This window comes from Typopeltis vanoorti, chromosome 6, assembly GCF_054136105.1.
Source record: "Typopeltis vanoorti isolate ZY-2024b chromosome 6, IOZ_Tvanoo_1.0, whole genome shotgun sequence".
Taxonomy (NCBI): Eukaryota; Metazoa; Arthropoda; class Arachnida; order Uropygi; family Thelyphonidae; genus Typopeltis; species Typopeltis vanoorti.
The window spans coordinates 36,736,232-36,755,215 of record NC_143554.1 but is presented as its reverse complement, the minus strand read 5'-3'; the positions used below and the strand labels follow the sequence as shown (position 1 = coordinate 36,755,215).

General features: G+C 33.4%; 1 protein-coding gene across 1 annotated transcript in view; it reads right to left on the bottom strand.

The window, feature by feature from the left end:
* The window catches only part of spen (spen family transcriptional repressor split ends), a 570,588-nt gene extending 556,557 nt beyond the window's left edge, over window positions 1–14,031 (bottom strand). The window contains exon 1 of the mRNA XM_090393943.1: window positions 13,924–14,031. Within this exon, the coding sequence (XP_090250069.1) occupies window positions 13,924–14,006 (83 nt within the window). The 5' untranslated portion in view covers window positions 14,007–14,031. The remainder of the gene's footprint in view (window positions 1–13,923) is intronic.
* Window positions 14,032–18,984: the final 4,953 nt, after the last annotated feature.

Genomic DNA, 18,984 nt, shown 5'->3' with positions numbered 1-18,984 from the left:
ACACAAAAAGGATGACAGTTGATGGACTTCAAACTTATTCTATTTTTCTCAAGTCCATCAACTAGCATCCTTTTTGTTTTCATCACTGTGATAAGCAAAGCGTTCAGTCAAGTGACACTTACTATTCAGACCAAGAAATCAGTTTCAACAATAGTATGAGATTTGCAGAGTTTGTTCACAATACACATACTTTATCGTCAGTAAATAGTTTTTGTGCTATGATCTCACTTGGATTTTTGTTTCGATCTCTTTCTTAGCTTATTGGATTCTGGATAATTTGGTATAGTCTTAGTTTCCCCTTCTGAACTTCCCTGAAAATGCATCCTTCTCAACTGTCTCATTAAGTGACAAAAGAAACAAATAAGATATCCTTTTCAGTGTTTTAACAGTTCATAGGACAAGTAAAATAAAAAAAAATTTTTACTATCTTATCCACAAATTATAAACTAGCAAGTTAGTACCATGGTAGGTGAATAAAGGGAGATAACATAAAATTATCTAGAGACTAAACATCGCACTTGTTCAAACAACCTCCAGTACACTAGTCTCACAGTAGATGGTGGAAATACATCCATCACCTATTTAGGTGAGGAAAGATTACTTTGTCATCACTCTTCAGCTCATCTTAATTATTGGTAACTGTGTATTGCTTTTAGTTCTTTCTTTCCAATTTTTTTTTTTTTTTTCATTTCAAGGAACAAATTCAATATAAAACCAGTTCTGGAAATCTGTGGTTCAAGCAATTGTCTGCAGTTTCACCTGTCCATCTTTCTATACTTACCATTGGTTTCTGTACAAAGACAACCATTTGTTCCCAGAGAAGCAACCATCTCTCACTTTTCAGACTGAAACAAAAGATGAACTAAAAAATGCAGCAAATCACAACTGTTCTTAAAGCTAAACTGAAGCTTCAAGTTAAATTAAACTTGCCAATAAATTATATTCTTGTTTAATCCTTTATTCAAGTGTAAGTAAACAAAAGTTTGCACATTAAGCATCTACACAACTAGACTAGACTACTTGTATATAGAATCTAATGACTTCACATCAATTACATTAGTATTCCATAATGCAAACACCCTTTCAGATGTGTATAATGCTGTGCATTATGGGAATGGCCACTAACAAGACTGGTTTTGACCTTTACTGAGGCTAGTAAAGTGTGGAGATGCCTCTAGAAAAACTCTAAGTGATCTAAAAGATCACTACAAGATCAAAATCTCACTGATGACCCAAAAGGATCACTACTAATTTGGATCACTCAAAGACAGGGAACTCAGAAGTTGGTTCCACTCAGTGATAGGCAAAAATCCACGACCAAGCAGAACTGCTCTACTCCTCAGGAGGAAGCAAGCCCAAAGACAAACATTAATAAATGTCATCAATAAATGTATAAGTAAAGGGTCATCTTCAAAAACTAGGCAATCCCTCAGATCTCTAACCTCAATGGGTGACCTGAAGGATCATTTTAACTCATTGTGTAAATTGTACATCGTATCAAGCAATACATAGTCTATATTTAGTAACTCTCAGTCACTTAAAGATACTCAGTGGTGGTTCCACTCGGCGACAGGCAAATTCTACCTACCACCAAACAGAACTGCTCGTTTCCCAAGAAAAATGATCTGCTGAATAGCCCCCAATAAAGGACATTCCATAGGCAAGCATCTAATGGAATGCAGTGTAGAGAGAGACTACTTCAGTTATCACACATCTGTGGAAAACCATATGAGTGGGAGCCAGACCCAGATGCTATAAAAATCTAGTGAAACATCAAGTTCTTATATGTTGATCTAATCAGCTATGACATCAGTTCTACTCACCTTGTTTCTAATAGTTCTAGATCATGATCAAATTCCCAAGGAGGCATGTACAAGATATGATAGTACTACATGAAATATTTACATCATTACTAACTTCCTATCTACAATTTTCCTCAAAATCAATCTGTTAACTGTCAAGACTCCAACATTGTCAGATCTTATATTTCTATCTTCTAAGGCACTTTTTACTGTATCAATCCACCTATATCTTGGTCTTCCTCTGGTTCTTTTTTCCTACCAACCTGGCAGAGAACACTTGTTTTGCTAACTTTCCTCTCCCACTCCATTTAAGTGACCATACTATCTGAGATTAGCTCTGCTAACACATTCCTGGATGCTAACAATGTCAAGTTATTTCCTAATATCCTCGTTTTTAATAAGATATTGCAAATGATGCTATCTGTTCATGCCCTAATATTTCTCAGGACTCTCATATCTGCAGTCTCTAGTCTTTGGTCAAGTGTTTTACTTCTAACCCAGCTCTCAGATCCACAAGTTAAAATTGGTTTGAACACTGTCTTGTATACAGCTATTTTAGCAATTCGACTAATTTCTCTCTTATTCCATATAAATTTATTCAGTTGACTTCATACCATACCAGCTTTGTTGATTCTGTTGTCTATTTCCATATTTAATTTACCATCTTTGCAAAAATAATTGTGCCTAAGTAGCTGAAATGTTTTACTTGTCCCATAGGTTCTCCATTCATAATGCAGTTGATATTTTCAATGTTTCTGCCTATTTTCATTGTCTTTGTCTTGTTATTGCTGACCTTCATACCATATCTATTATAACAGTTATTCAATTTAGTCAGGGAATCTTGCAGACGTAGCAGATTTATTACCACTTTCTTTCATATTATCTATGTGATCCATATAGATAATGAATAACAGAGGGAATAATGTACATCCTTGTACATTATTCCCTCTGTTATTCATTATCTATATAATGAATAACAGAGGGAATAATGTACATATTTAACCATATTTAACATTACACCATCTTCCTGTACTTCCTTCAATTCTAACTGCTGACTTATAACTCAAATAAAGACTAAGTATTGCTTGATATAATGCCCCACTAATACCATACAATTGTAGCATTTTGAATAGCTTCTCTCTTTGCACCTTGTCATATGCTTTTTCCAGATCTACAAAACTTAAATACAGATCTTTGTTATATTCCCATGACTTCTCATGGGAATAGTTCTAGATATATACTTTAAACATGAAATAATAAAAAGACATCATAGTAAGTAAATGTGTAAAAATTTTTGAATGTATCATAGAATCCATATGTAACTGTTAATAAAGATGTCAGTATGCTTACCATTGCATACTGTCACAGAAAAAAAAAAAAAAACAGGAAATATTTTAATCTGTTACTCTGAGATATTTTCAGTATATGTAGTTAGTTTTTTTTTATTATTAATACAACTGAAAATATCTTTCAGTGACTGTAATGTATCCAATGCTTCTAAAAGAATGAAGGTATTTAAAGAACAATTCAACAGTGGAAAAAATAAATGTGACTAGTTGCTTTTTGTCCTCCCTCTCTGTACATACATAAATGCATATAGCTAACAATCATTTTCCTTCCTTTTTGTTAAAGGATGAGTCTCATCCATGAAAAGTTAAAGATCTATCATTCATTATTAGTGTGAATGGATCATGTTATAATCCAGATACACTGTTCTTGAAACTAAACACGGGCATTTTTGTTCCAAGCCACTTCAGACCTCCAATAAAGTAAGGTGGTGGTCTCACAATGGGAAAAGAAATTCATATGCCACCTAAGAGCATTTCACAAGCATCCATGTAACCAGGTGGAATCAAGCCAACAGCTTACTAGTTGGAAGAGTGGAAATACTATCCACTCAGCTGGCCCTTAAGTACTTAACTTATTTATATTATGACATAGCATTCTAATAATGATAACTAATAATTAAGGAATTGACAGCGTACACTAGAAATATAAATTAAATAAACTTTAATATATACTTTCCGATATTTCGGCAACGTCACGTTGCCATCTTCTTGGGAACTTAATACAAAGACAAGTGTACGCAAGTACTACATAACAGCAAAATGAGAAACGAAGCGAGGAAGATACCGTTTTTCCAAAGTCCTGATGGTGCCCTCTGGTAGGTTATATCGATAGTTCTTGGCCTTTGGGCTGAAGTTCTTCTGATAAATGTTTCCCAAATTTCGGGCAGTCTCATGCATCCAAATTTGTGGAGGTTTGGCATGTTCCAGACACCATCAGGACTTTAGGAAAACTGTATCTTCCTCGCTTCGTTTCTCATTTTGCTGATATGCAGTACTTGCATACACTTGTCTTTGTATTAAGTTCCCAAGAAGATGGCAATGTGACATTGCCGAAATATCGGAAAGTATATATTAAAGTTTATTTAATTTATATTTCTAGTGTACGCTGTCAATTCCTTAATTATTAGTTATGTTTAACCAGCGTATAAGCCTCTCTACAAGACATAGCATTCTGCATATAAATCCAAATTAATGAAACAGGATCTGCATTTATAAACAGCTAAAAACTCCAAATATATTATGAAGTAAGAGTTTAGTGCAAGAGTTTTAAGTATTAAAATGTATTACCATTTAGTTAATTTTTATTATTAAGTTGTATTAATAAAAAAAAAAAACCTAACTACATATACTGAAAATATCTCTGAGAGCAAGATTAAAATATTTCCAGCGTTTTTTTAATTTGTTTTCTGTGACAGTATGCAATTGTAAGCATACTGACATCTTTATTAACAGTTACATATGGATGCAGCGATGCATTCAAAAATGTTTACACATTTACTATTTAAATAAGGTTAGTTATTTAATGAAATTTACATATTCCAACGAATGAGTCTTCGACTCCATGGAGGTTTTTATAGTAATAATAATATTTTTTATAGTAATAATAATAATTGCTATTCTTATTGCAAAACTATTTTCACACTATGAAGTTAAAAATATCAGTAACTTTTTTGTTATCTTTTCAAATGTTCCCGTCTAGCAAAGATGGAGTACCACCACCAATGATTTTCAATTCTAATTAATGAAGTTACTGAATAATTCTTTCTGATGTGAATATTCTCCACAGACGTAATTTTTTAATGAACTAGTATGTGCCTCAATATAATAAGTGCATAAGTAGTTTTATAACCCTGCCAACAATATTTATTAATCCCTTAATGCTGACTATTTAGCAATGTAAATTTGCATAATATGTATCCACTCAACTACTCTATAGGTAGGATGAAAACAACTGTAGCCTCCAAGATGTCATTACCACACTGTACATATATTTAAGCAATAAAAAAAATTGGCTGTTGCAAACTACCTGAAATTTCAGACTAATTATAAAATCATCAGTTCATGCCCAATCACTCCTATAAAAAAATACTTTCTATGATGCTAAATTAGTATTTCAGTTTCTTTCTAACCTTATCTCCTGTTATCCTTGTGTAAAGTAAGATTATATTTTATGCCTTGAGATGCTATTGTGATAACAGCAAAGTGCTGTAATTTTAATTAAATCTTTATTTCATGTACTTCTAGTGTCTGTGATTTTTTTACCATTAAGCTTTAAGATGGATTCATACTGCCACTTTAAATATACATTTCATGAAAAATACCTTTCACTCATAACAAAAGTGGTTACAACAATTTAACAAAGAAATTTTATTTTTTGTATATACTTCAAGTAATCAGAATGCAAAAGGTGTACTACCAAGAAACATTCTGCTTACTTGAATCCCCTCCCCATATTATAAATTACTCTTGACATTTCAGGAATTGGCACTGATCACCAAACAGTGAAAGCAATATCAAACCTTGATGTGATGCTGCTATGACTAACCAAAATTATAAATTAACACAGTGTCTGTATCAGTTATAGCTAACAGGGTATATCAATACTGTTACCCTTCTGGCAAGTCAGCCCCAATTTTCTTAAAAATGCACAAAAGATATTTAAGAGAGAAATATCCACCTCCACTACATGTTCAAGCTAAAACAAACTGGCTATATTTTCTTTCAGTCATTATCAGATGATATATTTTTATATCTAGTTTGCATTCAAAGTCAAATTTAATATTTTGATGGCATTTATATCTCCTGGAATTATCTCCTGCAGAAAGATGCGAGATCACATCTTAACATGGATAAATTTAGCTCAGTGATAGACAGTTATAAAGTTGCATGTACTGGATTAATACACACATTGCCCATATATGTTTTATAGGCTCTGCTAGTTTTGTATTACTTCATTCCATCTCCTTTTAAACAGAACCAATTTTCAAAATTTGAATATTGCTACAATCAGGGGTAGACAAAACCCTAAAATTCTAAGCCAGTCTTTTTTTTTTTTTTTTTTTCCCTTTAGGAGTCTACACAAAAAATGTTCAAAAAGAATTGGAAAACTTCATCAACATGACAGCCATGCACCTTGGATTTGTCTAACCCTGCCCACGATATTTCTTCACCAATTCATATTAGTGCAAATATAAATTCATATGAATAAATGATAGCACTTTAATATAATGAGTTGCAATGTTTTTGCAAATAATAAAAAATTACTACTGCCTGACAATTTTTTTTAGGTGAAAACCTTCACTATATTTGAAATAAAAACATGTCAGAAAATCTGGTTTAAATTTTTACACACTTTCATATTAAACTTGATTCATGGGCCACTATAAGTTTAGAATTTAGAATTTAAAAAGTCATACTGAACTGTGCAAGATGCTTTGGAAGACCATGCATATGCTCTCATCTTTTGCTGTGTGTGTGCTACATTACCCATATTATATGACTAATTCTGATATTCCTATTAATTAAGAACCAATCCTCAAAAACAGTAAGTGATCCAAATGTAGAAGGATCTATATCTGTGCCAATATGAAAAATGTATCTTTGATTAAATTATTCATTTTTGGAGGCTTTAAAATTATGTTCTTTACTAGAAGCACAGACATCAGAAACAGTAGACATTAGTGATGAGATCTGATAGTCTCTAGACTTCCACTCAAATATTCAAAAACATGAAGGTTTTTTAATAGTTAATCACCAGAGTTCTCTGGACAATAACTTTTAATAATTTCTAATTTAATGTAATAATGTTTTAAAACTTACTTGTAAGAGTTTTTTTATTTACCAATTCTGTTCATTCTCTTTCCTGATTTGTGCATGACATAGACACCTGCCATCCAGGCATTCAAAATGAAATCTGATGGAATAGGGGTAGTTAATCCTTATTCCCACAGTGTCCTATGTCTATAACCATTTAACTGAAAACACCTGATAATGGGTCATGTCATGGATGGGATTGACTGGGTCTTTCCAACCAACTGAGCTACAGAGGCTTCCTATTCATTCTCCATCCATTTACTCGTCCGTCCAAGGACGGGTTGAGTCCCCTCCTAATGAGGGGTTTACTGGCGTATTAATGCAGCCGGCTCGCCACTCCTCTACCGCATTCCGTAAGGGCGGTATTCTTGACTGCAATCCGTGTGTGTTCACGACACGGTTTGCTTGCTTGTGGGATGAAAAACTCCAGATAAACTAGGGGGAGAAACCCTGCTCCCCACGCCCAAGACTGGCTAACTTGGCTATGGCTGAGGAAGATCCTTAAGCTCCTCATGTCGTTGACGGAAATCGAACCTAGGACACTCCTTCCCCAGGCATATGGTTGCAAAGCCACTAGGCTAACCACGTGGACTTTAATGAATTCCAAGATCAATAAAAGAATAAGGATCACCATTGCTTCACAAATTACTCACAACTAAAGGAGGGCATAAAGTAGGTAGCCTTCAGCTGAGTATCTATTCTTCAGTATATAGGTGTTTTTCGAGGTTGAGAAAGAGTTCACTGGATCACTAATTACATAAATAGGAAGCTTCTTTAATAATAATAATAATAATAATAATAAAAAGGGAATGAGCCCAGCCTACACAAGTCTCTTCAATATAGAGTGTATCATGGCATCATACACAAACATGCGTATCAATCATGCTCCATTACAAAACCAAAAATGTACTGAAACTTGTAATTTGAGTTACAATAACCTTAAACATCCAGACATTCATTCTTTATACACACTTGAAAACATTAATTACACATTCATCTTCTATGCATTGTTAAAATTTTCATTTTTATAACATACTCAATTCAAAAAATTGTACTTGGCTAATCCATTTTTTAATTTAATAACATTTCACTAAAACCCACTTTCTACTCTTGCATTTCCACCATATAAAAATCACATGTAAATGATAAACGTCTAAAATAGAATGGCTTCATTTCCTAAATACCTGTAAGAGAATTGGTACATCAATCATTTTGCTGTTATTATTTGCGGTGTCGCTGGTAAGATATAGATTAAATAGGTCTAAGCTAAAGTCATTTTTATAATCATCAAGTCAAAAATAAGTCTTGTTATACGTCACAAGTTTGTAACACGCTGCACTAGATGTATGATAGAATGAGAAGTTTAATGGTAGGATTCTTCTCTTACTATTACTTTTATAATCATAATTTTATGCCTCATTATGCATTTCTAGAATGAAACCAAAAATAAAATACCAGAGGACTAGTTCAGAAGAATTTAAAAAAGTGAACTTGAAACATTTGAAAATGTGAGCAAAAGTTTTTACTTATCCACACTATTTGACAACAAAGATCTGCATGGTTATACTTTATCTTATCCAATGAATTATTGTTGGTAGGATAAGATAACAGATTACAGTCAGTCGATATTTGTAATCTGAAATGTAGAAAGACAGTTGAAATAGATGATGTTCAACTGTAATTATCAAATATGAAGAGATCCAAATTTTACAGTAGCTATATACCTCATAATTCAGAAACTTGGTCAGATTAGATTCCATAGTAGACACAAAGTACAATGCAATTCTCCTACTGAACTTCCAGAAAAGATTTTTGTTATAATACAGAAAAGGATAAGAAAAACTGTTTGATATATAGAACTGGTAGTCCATTGTTAAAATCGGGTCAACAGTCTATCTACATTATCTCAACTGTCTTTATAATTTACAGATTAAATTCAAGAGATTTAATAACAATCTGATATGAAAATTGAAGGTACTAAAATTGGTTCTTCAGTTTATACCAATGAGACACACACACTTAAATAAATCCATTGCTTCAAAGCCTGTTTACTTGTATCTATTACTACGTTAACCGGTTATAAAAATCAAGAAAAAAACTGAAAATACGTGGCAAAATGAGGTAACAAAAAACTGTCTCAATGATAACTATGACTATTAATGTCTCAATGATATATATACCAAATAAAATATTTGAAAAAGTAAAGCGTAAAGAGGATACATGAGATAAGAAAATTGAATAATTCAGTGCTGGTATGGTAAGAAATTAGGTGAATAAATTTATGTGGAACAACAGGGAAAAAATCATCACCCAAAATATCCAAATGAAGTATACATATGTGTTCAAAACAGTACAGCATGCAGATCTGGGGATTATGTTACAAATAAAATGGCACATCAAAATTGGAGACCATGGTTATTGGAGGTCTGGAGAAAATCAGCAGAGTAAATAGAAATTAAAAATATTCAGAAAAATTAAACACAATGAGAGAAGAAAGATCAGCAAAATGTGTGTGTCTGAGAGAAAGAAACAATTAAATGATTAGTGTAGCTTGAAGTATGTAAGAGTAAGAACTACTGAAATCTAAATAACAAATAGGGAGAAAATTGTTGACAACAGGGAGTGATGAAATGATTACTGACTACAGCAGTGTACTGCACATGTGCAGAGCATGGAAGAAAATGATAGTATTTGTAAAGCAAATGTGCAAAAAAAAAAAAAAAAAAAAAAAATCTCAAAGGATAATGTCTCTGAAGGTCCAATTCCCTAACTTGAAGGACTTGCTTTAAAAATGAAGGGTGCAGAAAAGGAACAGTATTATTAAATATTAATAATATCATGTAACCTAAAGTGGCAGTCATTTAAACAGAATGATTTCAACATTCTTTAGTATAAATGATAGGGAGAAGAAAAAGGTAAACAAAATAGCGATGAACTGATGAGATTCTACATTCCACTACTTCCTTTTGTCACCCATAATTTAAACACAAAAGCACAAGTTTTTTTAAAGAAAAAAAATTAAAAAAATAAAATAAAGAGGCACCACACAAAACAGTGTTTGCCTAAGCTTGTGACTTTTGTGTTTGTCCTCATTTGGATTACTGATGGGTTAAATTCACAACAACAAAATTGATAATAAATAAATAAAATAGAGAAGAGAAGGTGAGAAAAAATCCAAATGGCTTTTCAAATAGCCAAGAGTAAAAATATATAGGGATCAATGGTAGTTAACTTAACATCACTCCAATATACAATGTTATTCATATATATCCTTGCTTGGCAAGGATAGCAGTTTTGTTTAGCTAAATAAACTACTGTAACCAACATACTGTATAAAATTCTTGTTCATGAATTATAATAATGGCACATAATAATGGACATACAAAATATTTTCAGTAATATGCAAAAATATTTTGTAACATTATTATATTGCTTACCTATCAACTCTCACTCGAAGGAGTCATCTGGTCCAACAGATTTTTAAGACAATGTCAAAAGAGCCAACATACAATACCAATTCTTAGTCATTATCTATTATCATAATGTGGGGGGGGGGGAGATTTACTAAGAAACATGCGATCCTTGCAAATGCATATTATTCTATAGTTCTCAATTGAAGGCTCCAGTTATGTATTTCTGCAAGTCAAAAATACCACATTTAAAATTAGATTGGGTAAATGGTATTTCCCCAATCTTGTCAACAGAATGCTAGATTATTGCAGGAGCAATAATCTAGCATTATTTGACAACCACTAGCAATTTAAAGTACGTACCACTTTCCGCACGCTAAAAAGCTATTGTTCAGTGCTAACTTAAGTTTTAATAGTGGGAGAGATATAAGAATCACAAAGTCATTTCAACCTAATTCTTATTTAAATCATCTTAACGAAATTAAAACTGTAATGGCTTAAGTCAAGATTAAATATCTCAGTGGCTTTGTCTGCGACAGTCAACGAAGCTAATTGTTTCTGCAAAACACTTTTCGGCAGTCTTTGTCCGTTTTCATATGCAACTGAATAACAATGTGGAATTTCTGGATAAACTAAGAATTTAATATATTAATTGCTAAACCTTTAAAAACATATTGCTTACTTTGCGATACTGCAAGCAAATTAATTTTACAGAACCTCAAAAATAACGAAAACATGACAATTATAATCAATAATTCACAATAACAAGTACAGAATTCATCACAACTGCATGTAAATATTTAGAAGGGAAAAAAGTCTTCTATTTAGAGAGAAGCTTGTATTGGTGCCCAGATCAACTGTCATTAAAACGTTTAGAATATGAGGATGGCGCCAAAGGATCTGCTTTGATCGTCCATCCTCAAGAACTGCTTTGAAATGTTAAAAAAACAGCACAGCATCTTCAGAACACGCTTTCTACAGAACTTTAATCCAGTGGGGTGCAGAGTAATTTTTTACTCAAAGAATCACAATGGGATCAATACTCACCACACGCAACTAAATTTTGACGACTGAAAGATAAATAAAACAATGACTATAAATATTATTTCTCGAAATTTTCCATGCTACTCCTCTAAAATTGATATTACTATTTATGCCCATTTTGCCTATTTTTCTTTAAGGAAAAATAGGCAAAATACGTGATGCAAGGTACCCCTTGTATGACGTCACTGGCTTTTTACTCCAATAATTTTTGACATATCCTTGTAGAATCCTCGAGGATTCTACATAGGTATGTCAAAAATTATTCCTTAGATATTTTTCGTTTAATTCATGTCTTTAAAATACCATTAACGTTTTAGGAAAATTGGAATAAAAAGCCAAGACGTTTCACCTGAAGAAAAATAGGCAAAACAACCATAAATATTAATATAAAACTAATGATTTTTTCCTCATTTTAAATCTCTCAAGCATCTCATGGACGTCAATTCCGATTTCTTGAATAAAATTCTTCATCTTTCTTTTTTTGGGGGGAGGGGAGGGGATGTCATCTTACTAGAATAATTTTGAAAATGTACACAATTTAGGCACTTTCGTTCAAACAAAGACTAAAATTAAATGTGAAAAAGTAATATCAAACGGCCTATAATTTCTCATCATGACAAGACTGCAAATCGTACCCGAAATACTAACAAGTAATCGTATTTACATTCCATCGATATGTTTTGATTATTCTGTGCTTGTCATTTTTACTATTATCATTATTTCCTATGAAACAGTAACATTAAAAATTCTCTATATGAAAATAAATTGCGTATATATGTGTGTATTATGTAAATACAAATCTCTAAGGTCGAGTCTTTGTGATATTATATTTGTGCGCAAAACATTGTGACTAGCTGATATAAAATGGCTCCTTCAAGAATAGCTTCGCAATATTCACGTTGCCAAGCTGTACATGAAGACACACGATGATCGGCTAGCCACCAAACATATGTTACTAGGTTAAACGATATTATTTTTCCTATTCTGAATAAAAAATAACTATTCACCTCCTATAACAAAAAATACAATAATTGTATTGGGAATTTGTTTTTGTTTCTAAAATCTGCAACAAATATATTTTAAAAAAAATACTTCTCAGAAATGCGTACGTGAGCTAAAAAGGGCCTATGACATTCTCTCGAATCGATATTCCCAACAATTTAAAACACATCATGTCATTCTTCTTAATGAAATATTAGAAGAGATAATAAAAAAAACAATGCACTGGCTTGTTCACCTAATTTCTTGAGAAATATATAACAGTATTACAGGATAATGATACGAAAAATAAAAATAAATAAATAAATAAAATAAAATAACTAGAATGAGAGAACCGCTTCAAATGAACAAAACGGCATAGGAAATTTCCACTTTTCTATGTTAATTAAATTAGGATGAACAATCTGGGTGCTGCATTCAAAAATAAAGCAAAACTACAAATATGAGCACTAAACAATAATGAACTTGTGTTACCACATAGTTTCGAAAAGACATGCTTATTCTAAAGAAAGGAAGCCAATCACAAAGGGGAAAAATCGTCAATTTATGATTAAAGCTAACTATATAAAGGAATGGTTCTTAAGAAATCTCGAATTCACTTACCTTGCCTCCAAGTCTTCATAAAATCAAAATTTGTAGCATTGTACGCAACTATTTTAATTTAAAATTCTAAATAAACATCAAAGAATATTTACAACTAGTCAGTAAACTAAAAAAGGGGGGAAGGGGAAAACATTATGGCCTTTATGGAAGATGTGCGTGCTATTTTTCAATCTTTATCCTTAGGTCTTGCAATATATACACATACACACACACACACACATATATATATATATATATATATATATATATATATATATACACACACACACACACACACACACTGTAAAAAGATTTTTTTTTTTTGAAATCCAAATGATTTAAGATGAATGCGACTAACTGCACATGTGCATTATAAAATACTATATATGTATATATTAACTAAACGAATTTACAAAATAAAAAGTAAAAACTTCCATAAGGCAGAGTAACATAAGACACGCTTAAAAATAAAACATAACAATTCCCCATTACTGCATTCAGAAAGTATTAAATTCAGTCGTACTTTAAAATAAGTTGTAATTTAAAAAAATTAAAACTCTGTACACGGCCCTAAAAATACCATGCACAGATGGATAAACTCGAATTCGGTGCATTGGCCCACGCAACTCGCGAGTCGTGGGTAATGCAGACGACACTGGTGGCTGAAAACCAATTCATTCCTTTGTATTTGCCTTGATGTTGTTAAATTCCAAGATGCGATGCGTATATGATTTATCCAGGAAACAGGAAAACAAGAGAACAAAACTGTAGGGAAGAAATGCGGTAAAACAATAACATCACACCGAAACACGCACACCACCGAATGGCTTGATACAGCAGAGGCCACCAATGCTAGGACTCACAGCACGCCTATCCAACATGGCACACAGTAGGCCGCCAAAATTTGAAGGCACACACACATACCGTTTGAAATGCTCCAATATCCTGTCCTCACGAATATTATGCGGTAAATTCCCGACCCAGAGGTGTCTAGTCTCTCTAACCATCTTGCACCGGCGTCCACATCAGGTCTTCATGTCGCTTCTCTCTCAATACGGCCATCAAACATTATCATATACTATGTGTTTTCCTCGCGTCCTACACTACACGCAAGATCTCCGCCGCTCTTATGACGTCATGCAAAGCAACCATGCTCTCGCGAAGGACGGGAGCCTACGAGTATACAGTGAGAGAGAGAAAGAGGATTCAGTTCATTCACGCCATAACGAAGACTACGCTATTAAAGTAAGTTTGTCGTTTCGTTTCATGATATAAACATATACCAATGCTGGTATTTAAATACCGTATGGCAATTTTCTTGCCTTTTTAATAAAGAAAAAAAAGAGTATTTGAATAAATAAACAGTCTGAAATGGGTCCACAATCGTAAAAATGTTTTTATTTATTCTTGTGATTTTATACAAATTTTATTTTCATTGATGTTACATTGCTTCACTTTTATTACATTCTGAAATATTACATGTTTCACTTATTCTAGAATTATAAAGCCCAACAGGCATGTTTTTATGTTAAGATGTTATTTGAAATTTCTCGTTTCTGTGAAACCTTATTAATAAATAACCCGTGTGGTTTATTGAATCTCAAAATCCTAGAAAAGTAACTTACGTGTTTCTCCCTCAAGAATCGATTTTAAATAATAACCCAAAGTCAATTCGTTTAATCGCAATGGAAGAAATATTGCGTATCCAGAGATGTATCTAAATAATCCTATGAATCAATAATCCTAGTGAATACCGTAACACAAAAACCCATCAGTATATAGTGTTGTCTTCTGGTTCACAAAATACATAATTTAGAGGTTATGTAAAATTGAATGTACATTTTCTTCAAGCAGAACACTGTTCTACTCTCTCTTGTAAGGAGCATCAGTGCTATTCAAGACATCAGTCGCAAGATGGCGTCCCAGGTGTTAAAAAAAAAGCAATAGCATAAGAAAATCCAATGAGGCATAAAATAGAAAACCAACATTGGAACAGAATCTTCTTTAGGGCCTTTAATTATTGAGTGTTAATTTCACATAATCCATCTGCTACACGTAAGAAGCAAATGCAAATCCCCAACATATAATATCCTCTCTTTCAGCTTCTTTACATCAGCCACTTTCCTTTACCAACTATGTACTGCCAACTAAGCATGTAGTGACGTCAAATTGTTCACGATTGTAATTGGCTATGGTGAGTACACTTGTATGTCTTCAAGCGGCATCTAGTGGTAGGAAATAAAATAAGAAAAAGAGAGAAAGAAATGTGTCCGCCCAAATAAAGCGACTTTTCATGAAAAAAAAAACAAAAAACAGTTCAGTGAATAAGGGCTTAATTCATAATCGTGAGCAACATCTAATGAAGAAAGCTATTCAGTCTAGAGATTTTTTGTCGCATTTTGAAGAACAGCATGCACCTTCTAAATATAAAAATCATGTCTAAAGAATACATTTCGGAAATAAATTAAAAATACATACAATATTACTGTATATGGAAAAAAATTATTAGCCCAGCCACGGTACAAAATGTACTAAAAATTTTTCTTGGTTTTTCAAATAACTTTTCATGGTTGGGAGCAACATACACACACACACACAAAAAAAAAAAAAACATACAGGATGTGGTATACCTTGTAATTGTTAATATAAAGTAAATAAATTCGCTAATTCCTTTTATTCTCTTTAGAGAATATATTATTTACAAAAATGAACAAGAAATATTTATGCGAGCAATGGTAAGATTAGTGAAAATGGGAAAATAGAAACTTTATTTAAGCAATCTTCTGAAATTCTACAAATGTATAAATTTCTTATAGTTAAAACTGAAAGAAATTTTCTAATAAATAAAATAATTAGCTAGGACCATTTTCCACAAATATCGAGGAAATTAAGTAGAAATGCAATAATTTTATAAGGATAAAATCATCACTGGAAATTATTCATTTCCAGAATTCGAGAATGATAAGACCTCTCCTTCAATAAAAGGATTTGTGTTCCTATTGTCTCACACTGAAAATGGTTAGATATGTCATTCCACCAACAATCGTTGTAGTTGAAATTGATTTATCGTTAACGAGAATATTAAAGGTAAGAACTTCTACCTCGCGTACCCTAATTATTTCCTGAAATAGTGAGTTACAGAATTGTCTTCTAGAATGAAACTTATAAGGGCGTTTCTTCTATTTTACCACCAAACTCTAACCTGAAGCATTAATTCAATTTTCTATTAAAATTAATCCTAAAATTAAAATAAAAATTTCAAATATTGCAAACTTTCCAACATTACTTTGGTACTGTTAGGGGTTAGACAATTCAAAAAACCAGTTATGGAAACCAAACAAAAACTTTTAAACAACTTTTTGTCCTCTAATAAGCAGAGTGGTGTTGGAAGACATTGTTCTCCAGCCTATTTGATTATTGGCTTTACAGCTTTCTTCAGAAACTTTGAACACCTTCCTTCTTCATTTTTACTGCATAGCCTTAATTCCTGGATCATTCCAACTAATCTCAATTTAGGTCGCCTCATTTTTCTTTTAGCCTGATCTTCCGTCTTAATTGTTCTATTATTACGTGTCACCTCCAAGTAGGGCATCTACACTACAATTGTCTCCACCCAGTTCTCCAACTACAACGAACTGCAACTAACATAATCATCTATACCAAGGCCATCTACCGCTCATCACTATTATTTTCACAAACAATCACAAACATCCATGCCAACGGCGGTATTCGAACCCATAGCCTTTTGGCTGGAGAGTTGATACGATAACCACTTCGCCAACCAGGCCGACATTATCCATGTTTATATGCTCAGAATAATTTAATCTATTGATTTTAATGTTCTTAATAATGCCTGGCTTATTAAATAGTCTTTATAATGCATGGATGTATCTTATCTTCCACAAACACACGCCATTCCCTTCTACTACTCCAAAAACGGCTTGAGAATGCTTCCAAATAAACCTGGCAATCCTTCATCCCTTGATAATACCTAATTTACATAGAAAGATGTAAATTATAGTCCTACAAGTTCTTTGGATATTATTATTTTTGTTTTCTCAAGAATATGATTTGAAGAATTTCCTAAGTTCTTGATGACTATTTGCAGAAATAATATGATCATGAATCTCAGCACATATTTCTACACTTCTTCCTCTACGCGTTTATCCCGCTTCCAATGCAGGGTCCGTATGGTACATTAATGCGACTTTGTTAGTACCTCCCCCCCCCCCAACTGGCATGAGGCTTGATATATTTTTGACTGTAACAGCTTGTATTCATTGGGCCGGTTTGCCTGCTTGAAGGATGAAAACTCCCAGATAAACAGGGTTGGAAAAACCCTGCTGCCCACGACAAGACCGTCTTACTTGACTTGGCTGATGAAGATCCTTAAGCTCCTCACGTCGTCGACGGGAATCGAACCTAGGCTACTCCTTCCCCAAGCATATGGTTGCGAGGCGCATAGCCACTAGGCTAACAGCGCGGCATATTTCTACACTTAACAAAATATATCGTAAGTACATGAAACTGCACAATATACAGATACGGATTTCATTGGAGAATGATCATTATCACAAATTTTATTGGCCTATATATTTAGATTTTCTGGCTTAATCTGCAGATTCATCTTATTTGTTGCTTTTTCTAAGCTGCTAAAAGTTTCTTACCACCTGAACAGACATTCACAAACATGCATACCCACCATGGTTTCGAACTCATCTGTTGGTAAGCTGATGTACTGATTGCTTATCATACATTGATAGCCCTCTAATCGAAACGCACATGATGGAAAGACTCCAGTACATGAAAATAGCATTTCTATGGTGGGGGAATTGTAAAAATATAATAATGCAAAATCAGCTAACGCCTTTTATATCATTGTAGGGAGTAGTCATGGCCCTTTTTATTAACCTTATCTAGCTTTTGGAGACTGAGTGGGCAGTTCAATCTCTACTGGTAGCCAATCAGAGAGAAAGAGCTGGCCCAAGACTATCATTAAATATAAGCAGTAACCGATAAAGAAACTCGCAAACAAGTGCTACCATCTCTTTGTAAAATAATAAAAGACAAGAATACTCTAAGAGGGTATTCTTATCTGAAATAGTGTGGGTTCTACGTCTATTTTTCTGAGTGTATTGCCGGGAGAAAACACTCACTTGCAGGTGCGAGAGATCGACTAACTCGGGAACCGGTAGAAAGGCTTACAAGTTCCTCCAGTCAGCAACTAGACTTGAACTTCAATCGGGCGACCTAGTGCAGACGATTCAACGCCACTTCCAATCAGCTATTCATGTGTTCAAAAAAAAAAAAAAAATGTACATAAAGTCAACGTTCGTAACAGTCCCACGTTCAGTTTTCACTAAATTGTCACTCGGAGCATTGTTTCCGTTGTACATCAATAATTCCATCCACAGGTGAGTTTTCTGAAGTTTTTTTTAAAAAAATGCATTGTATATCCTAGACATTTCTTTTTCTGATGCTATCCACACCAGCCACTGAATTAGAAACCTTTATTCAGATATACCAAAAACGTTACTTACGCAGCATGTGAACAAGAAATAGGAAGAATAAAAATATCCAAAAGAGCCTTTCTTTTGGATATGAGGAAGACTGATGGCTTTGAAGATGTAGTTGTGAAGAAGAATGATCTATCTATCTCTCCCATAGTCCTTAATGGACTGTTATGTCACTCATGGCTAAGCCATGAAGTCTAATGGGCGGTGAATTAAGACAGATGGCACCCATCTCCTTTTCTGTCTTCGTCTATATGTCCTAGGGCTGTATTCTGTATGTTCACGGATCAGGTTTGCCTGTTTGTGGGATGAAAAACCCCAGGATAAACTGGGGAAAATCCCTACTGTCCACGCCCAAGACCGGCTAACTTGGCTATGGCTGAGGAAGATCCTTCAGATCCTCACGTCTCCAACGGGAATCGAACCTAGGACACTTCCCCCAGGCATATGGTTGAGAAGCGCACAGCTACTA